This window comes from Penaeus japonicus, unplaced genomic scaffold (genome assembly GCF_977035675.1).
Source record: "Penaeus japonicus unplaced genomic scaffold, GWHDUDI00000001_assembly GWHDUDI00000019, whole genome shotgun sequence".
Lineage (NCBI taxonomy): Eukaryota > Metazoa > Arthropoda > Malacostraca > Decapoda > Penaeidae > Penaeus > Penaeus japonicus.
In genome coordinates this window covers 31,520,206-31,527,705 of record NW_028234421.1, presented here as the reverse complement: position 1 = coordinate 31,527,705, position 7,500 = coordinate 31,520,206, and the positions used below count along the sequence as shown (strand labels likewise).

At 37.1% G+C, this 7,500-nt stretch overlaps 1 protein-coding gene across 1 annotated transcript in view; it reads left to right on the top strand.

The window, feature by feature from the left end:
• The window catches only part of LOC122252293 (uncharacterized), a 153,939-nt gene that overhangs the window by 146,181 nt on the left and 258 nt on the right, over positions 1–7,500 (top strand). Inside the window, exons 2-3 of the mRNA XM_086547108.1 lie at positions 4,293–4,477; positions 7,402–7,500. The exon at positions 7,402–7,500 is cut by the window's right edge and continues 258 nt beyond it. Of these exons, the coding sequence (XP_086403234.1) occupies positions 4,293–4,477; positions 7,402–7,500 (284 nt within the window). The remainder of the gene's footprint in view (positions 1–4,292; positions 4,478–7,401) is intronic.

Genomic DNA, 7,500 nt, shown 5'->3' with positions numbered 1-7,500 from the left:
CCCTCCCCCCCTCTCTCTTCTTCCTTCTCTCTCTCTCTCTCTCTCTCTCTCTCTCTCTCTCTCTCTCTCTCTCTCCTTCCTCTCTCTCTCTCTCTCTCTCTCTCTCTCTCTCTCTCTCTCTCTCTCTCTCTCTCTCTCTCTCTCTCTCTCTCTCTCTCTCTCTCTCTCTCTCTCTCTCTCTCTCTCCTCTCTCTCACTCTCTTTCTCTCTCTCTCCACAATCTCGTTATCAGGTAATCGAAACACCGGGTGATAAACGCGCTCGTCTATGGTGGGGGGGGAAACGATAACTTTTCACGCAATGGCGAACTTTAATGGCGCCAAATATCCGGTCTGCGATGACTGTTGCCGCTTGTCACGTTCTTCTACTTCGTCAATACGTTGAATCCGGCGACCGACTGTCTTTAATCCTTTCCTCGAACCCATCCGGTAGCCAGACGACGACGGCGCACTCGGCGCTGGGGACTCTTCTCGGTCAGCTTTCGCTCTCGCTTTCTTCCCTCTTTTCTCTTCTTCGAAGCTTCTTCTTCGAGACTTCTGCTTCTTCTTGATTAATGACTACGGTTGCTACTACTACTACTACTACTGCTACTATTACTAATATTACTATTACTGCTACTGCTACTATTACTAATATTACTATTACTACTACTGCTACTATTACTAATATTACTATTACTACTACTGCTACTATTACTAATATTACTACTACTACTACTGCTACTATTACTAATATTACTACTACTACTACTGCTACTATTACTAATATTACTACTACTACTACTGCTACTATTACTAATATTACTACTACTACTACTGCTACTATTACTAATATTACTACTACTACTACTACTACTACTACGACTACTACTACTGCTACTGCTATTATTACTATCACTGCCGCTACTATTACTACTACTACTATTACTACTACTACTATTACTATTACTACTAGAACTACCACTACTACTACTACCACTACTACCACTACTACTACTACTACTGTAGCATTACTACTTTGCTACTATTGCCATCATCACCGCATTGATGCAATAACCTTAATCTATTAATTTCATCTCTTCCGTATCTTCTTCATTCACATCTTCGACGATCTCCCTGCATGTTGATAACTCCTTTTATATAATTTTGATTATCTATGAGATTTTACTCTTGTTTTCAATGCCAGGAGGACCGATCTAATCTTTGATTGCTCTTTATCAACGTGTCAGTCATAGTGAATTGCGTTTTGCCGGGTTTCGCACGTGCAAAAAAAAAAAAGAAAAAAAAAAGATAAAAAAAAAATAATAATAATGATAACTATAAAAAGCTTTTCTTTTGTTTAGTTAGTTTTTGTAAAAGTTTTCTACTTATAATTTTTTTGGTCTATTTTTCTATGTTTTCTTAGCGTAAAACAGTGACTCATAACCTAACCCAAATTTATGTACCTTACCAGCTAAGGCAACCCATATCTTCACAGACCCATATATCAATTATTCGCACAAAATATTTAATGACTTGGTCTATAATTTTAGTAAAAAGGAAAAAGATGACAATAAAACAATGGCCACTTCTACGTCATTCAGCACACAAAATACATCAACGAACCTACTCAAATACCTTAACAACCCATAATTTAAGAAACGCAAATGTAAAATGAAGAAGTCGTGAGCTTAACCTTTGTTTAATTCATCTTTTCATTCAGGTTATTCAAAGAGAAATGAACCCCATAAACTTTTTCTTTCGATTATTCGCGCTTGTTTTCAGGTTTTGTAAGTATAAAGAGTTTAGAAGTTTTTCTTTCGTCCATTCAAGTTAGATTTTCTTTTGTTTCCTTTCATTCGCCAAGAAAAAAAAGAACGTGTTATTTCTTATTCTTAAGACCGCCTAACTGCAACAGCTGTTCTTCAGGGAACGTGGAAATGTTTTTATTAAGATATTCCGTAAGGGATCTTACCTTTGGCACTCAAATGATAACAGGGGAGGTAAACCTATGATCGGATTAACATTTTACTTTTTTTTATCTTCTTATTTTCTTCCTCCTCTTCTTTTTTCTTCTACTTCATCTTTACCTCTTCATTGTCGTCATCCTACTCTTCTTCTTCCTCCTCCTCGTTCTCCTCTCCCCCCTCCTCCTCCTTCTTATCCTCCTCTGCTTTTCTTCCTCTAGCTACTTCTTCTTCTTCATTTATTTCTTTTTCTTCATCATCTTACTCTTCTTGTTGTTATTATTGTTATCATGATCCTTTTTCATCATCTCTTTCTTCTTCTTTCCCTCATTTTTCCTCTTCTCCTCTTCCTCCTTCTTCCATCCTTGTTTTATTATCTTATACTTCTCCTTCTTCATCATCGTCTTATTCTTATTTTTTCTCTATTTCTTCTTCTTCTCCTTCTCCTTCTCCTCTTTTTCCTTATCATTCTTCCTCTCCTTCTTCTTTTTTTACTCCTTTCCTCCTTATTCTCCTCCTCTTCATTTTCTTCTTCTTCACCTCCTCCCTCTCCTTTTATCCTTTCTTCTTCATTCAATTATTATTATTCACCTTCATCATTATCATCAACTTCGTCTTCATATCCTCTTCCTCTTCCTCCTTCTTCTTCGTCTTCTTTTTCTTCTCCTTCTTCTTCTACTACTCTTCCTCCTCCTCCTCCACCTATTCCTCCAACTTCTTTAGAACAAAGCTCTTGATATTTGCATTGTGTTCCCAGCTGCACACAGTGTGATAAAGAAATAACTAATTTGGTGTTAATACGAGAGTGAAATGATATCAGGGATTATGTTCTTGTGGCAAATGACGGCTGTGGGAGACATTTTTTTTTTTTCCTTTTTTATATTAAATGTTTTATGACGGGACTCTGGATATTGGTTGCGTCTATTGCAATACTTGGTTCCTTGCATTGGCTGAATTGGTATCTCTTTGCTTGTCTTTTTTTCCTCTCACGTTCTATCTCTCTCGCTTTCTCTCTTTTGGTATTTCTATTTTTTTTTTCTTTTTTTGTTCGCTTTTCTCTCTCTTTTTCTCTCTCTCTCTCTTACTCTCTCTCTCACTCTCTCCCTCCCTCCCTCCCTTCTTCCCTCTCTCCCTCCCTCCATCCATCCCTTCCTCCCTCCCTCCCTTCCTACTTCCCCTCCCTCCCTCCCCTCCCCCAACCCTCTCCCTCCCTGAAAACAAAGAACGAAAACCGGAAGAATAACGCGCGTTATGACACATGTGCTCGCGGAGGAAAGAGCGCGAAATACAACGCTAAGTGACGAGATCCGACGAGATCCGACGAGATCTGCCGGAGACTGCTGCCACCTGGTGTTCCTTGCTAATAACAGCCCTTGCACCCGCGGCCGACTCCAGGACTGGCAATTTGTGGGCCAGAATCAATCAACTGCCCAAGCTGCCACGCGGGAGAACAGCAACAGTTGACGGCTGTGTTTGGGCGGCTGTGCAAGAGGCGTGTTTTTTTTTTTTTTATCACTGGCTCTGGTTGTCTTTCTATTTGTATATTCATCTCTCTCTCTCTCTTTCTCTCTCCCTCTCTCTCTCTCTTTCTCTCTCTCTCTCTCTCTCTCTCTCTCTCTCTCTCTCTCTCTCTCTATATATATATATATATATATATATATATATATATATATATATTTATTTATTTATATATATATCTTCCCACTCTCTTGCCCTACCTCTCTCCCTATCTCTCTCTCACTCTCAATCTATCTATCTATATGTATATATCACACTGACTTATCACTTACTCATACCGCAATAATCAGCCCTTTCTTCCTCTTCCTCTCCGCTACCCACTTAAGGATAATTCTTTTCCACTTATTCTTCTTCATCCTCGCCCTCTTGCCTTGTTTCTTCTTCCTCCATCTACTTATTGATTTATTGCTCAATTCCTTGCGATTTGATCAAATGGACATTCCTTTTTCGCTGAAGCCAGTCTTATGAATTAGAATTGTATTGTCCCTGCTGTATTTTGTATCATTTTATAGATTAGATGCTATCAGTAGTATTTTGAACTATTTGACATTGTAATATTTATTTCCTATTAAACATCGTTATGCATCATGTTTATATACATTTCATCATTAGATCAGCCCTATCCATTAATACCCTCGACTGATCCTTTTCATCACAAAATCCCCCTTCATCACCCTGTTCACCCCTCCCTCCCTCCCCTCCCTCCCCCTCCCTCCCCCCAAGCATACCAGCAAGCATCCCCCATCCATCACCACCGCATGCATATCCCACACGAGACCTCCTCCGCCTCCTAACTCAAGCGCTTCCTCCTCTTCCTCCTCCTCCGCAGACGGGTCCGGAAGCCACCTCAACCTCTTCAGCAACAAGCAGCCGCCCAAGAAGAAACGGAAGAGCCGGACGGCGTTCACCAACCACCAGATCTTCGAGCTGGAGAAGCGCTTCCTCTACCAGAAGTACCTCTCGCCCGCCGACAGGGACGAGCTGGCGCAGAGCCTCGGCCTCAGCAACGCGCAGGTCAGCACCACTTCTCTTCTGGTTTCCTTTTTTTTTTGTATCATTACTTTTATTTATTTTTTTTTCTTCTTTTTACGCCTTCTATTGTTCCTCGTTTCATTCTCCTGTTCTTCTTCTCCATTTTCTTTTCCTTATTTCACTTGGATTATCATTTTTCTTCCTCCGCTTCTTCCTCTTTCTCCTCTTGCTCTCCCTCCTGTTCCTCTTCCTCCCTCCTACTCCTCCTCCTCCTCCTCCGTGACCTGTTCCTCTTCGTCCTTTTCCACCTCTTTATATTCTTTCTCCTCTTCCTCCTCTCCTCCCCCCCCCCTCCTCCTCTTCTTCTTCCTCCATCTCCCCTCCTCCTCCTTCTTCTCCTCCACGTCCTGTTCCTCTTGCTCCTCTTCCTGTTCCTCCCCCTCCTCCTCCTCTTTCATGTACGTTTGAATTTTATAGACTGTTTGTAGTCACAATATAGGTAACGGCCTCTGAGACGACTGGAACTCATGTAGGTTGCTCTCAATGGGGAAAGGGACGCTTGTATTGAATCTTTCTCTCTTCAAATATACATGTAATACAAGGCATGAATACAGATGCATGTTTAATACATATTCGACTATATGTGTCTTCTTTCTTTATCTTTTCATATAATTTTTACTTATTTACCTTTTTTTTCTTTTTTTTTTTGTCTAACGATTTCCAAATTTGTATCCATACTGTTTCTCTCTATTTCTTCTAAACCTTTTCTCTATATTTATCTACATTAATCTATCTATCTATCTACCTATGCAGACACACAATACATTCCCTCTACAACAAAACCTTAATACAACCGCATCACAACCACGTTTGAATACGCCTAAACGCATAGATATAATATCTCTATACACGTATACACATCTACGTAAACATACATACCTACACACATAATCTCATAGATTATGAGATTATGAGATTTTCAATAGTTTGTTTAAAATACGCAAAAAAAAAAAAAAAAAAAAAAAAAAAAAGGGGGGTTCCATAAAAAGAATCGTTCGTTTTGCGATCCTATTCAATCTCCGCGAAGGAAAGGGATCCGATGCTGTTATGAGTTTATTGCCAGATGTTTACAGATAATCGGCAATATCAGTGGGGTTTTATGGGTCAATCGCGTGCTGCCACAAACGGAACTTTCGTCTTTATGGCTCAAGTTAAATTACATGAGGTATCAGATATGATTTTTTTCGATTTTTTAAAAACATCTAAAGCCAATTAGGTGTTTTGTTGTTGTTGTTGTTGTTGTTTGCGTGTGTTTTTTATTCCTCTTTATGTATCGAATTTGATGATTTTCTTCTTTCATTGGCTTTCGGTTTATGAGTTTGTAGATGAATTATGATAGTATTATTAATTAAGAAAAAAATTATATGCATGTATATATATATATATATATATATATATATATATATATATATATATATATATATATATATCAAGAGTTTTAAAGCAAGTTATCACAAAGCACAAGACAATAACAACCAGAAAAAAACATTCAAAATTCATAAACAAATAAACAAACAAAATGATACAAACACAGCCACAAGATCATGCAAATTCATTCCCACACACCACCGATAAAGAACGCAAGCAAGCATAATGCAAGAAAAGGTATTTAAGACCGGTGATGCAGTCCATACCTTACACCATGCACAACGACTCGCATTACCGGCTTTGCATGATGCTGATAACAATGCCCGTCAACGAACACGGGCATTTAAATCATGCACAAACACGCACGGGCGTCACGGATGCCTGGTCTGTCATACGGATTTCTCTATTGCAACTTTCATGAATAGATACGTTATGCGATCGAGTATGGTGTTATTAGTGTCATATTTCGCTAGGTCTTTGTATGTGGTTTGTGTATTGTGTCGTTTTCTGGGAATTCGTTTATGGTGTGAATTTATTTTGAATTTTGATGAGGAATTTGATGACGTTGATGATGATGATTATTGTGATTATCATTATTATCTTGATGACAGTAATTATCGTAATGGTAATAATGAAAATAATGTTGATGATGATAATGATGATAAAAATATAAAGGATAATGAAAAAACCCGATGGTAAAGATGATAAAAATATTGATGATGATAATGATAATGATGATAATAATGGCAATAATGATGATAATGATAATAATTTTAATCATAAAAATCATAATAACAATAACAACAATAATAATAATAATAAGGAAGATAATAAAATACTAGGTTAGTGATGATGTAAATAACAATACAAATTAATAATAATGTTTTATCATAGTAATAATACCAAAGAAGATGATAATAATGATAATGACGATAATAACACTAGTGAGGACAAAAAGATAGACAGATGAATAGTGATAATGATGAAGATAGTAGTGATACTGCTACTATTAATAAAATTATAAGAATAAGGAGAACAATAATAATGGCATTAGCAATAAAGATGCTGATATTGAATAACAGTAATACTAACAATTATGACAATGGCGATGATAATACAGTCATCATGATTATCATCTTTCTTATCATCTTTGTTATTTTTATCATTATTATACCAATATTATTATCATTGTCATTATTATTATTATTATTATTATTATCATAATTATTACTATTATTATTATTATCATTAATATTATTATTATTATTGTTAATATCAGTGTTATTATCATTATAATTATTATCTCCAATTATCATTACCATTATTGATTATGAGAATAACAATCTTGATAACGTTAATGACAGCCGCAAAAAAAAGAAAAAAAAAGACAGCAGTAATAGAACAACAGTATGGACAATGATAAACACAACGACAGCAATATCAATAACAATCATAAGCTTACCAAGAACATCAAAAAACAACAATAAAACAATAACAACGAAATACAAACGCTCTCTCTCTCTCTCTCTCCCCCGCAGGTGATCACGTGGTTCCAGAACCGACGCGCGAAACTCAAACGCGACATGGAGGAACTCAAAAAAGACGTCGCTTCTCACAAGATCCTGAGCGACCACTCG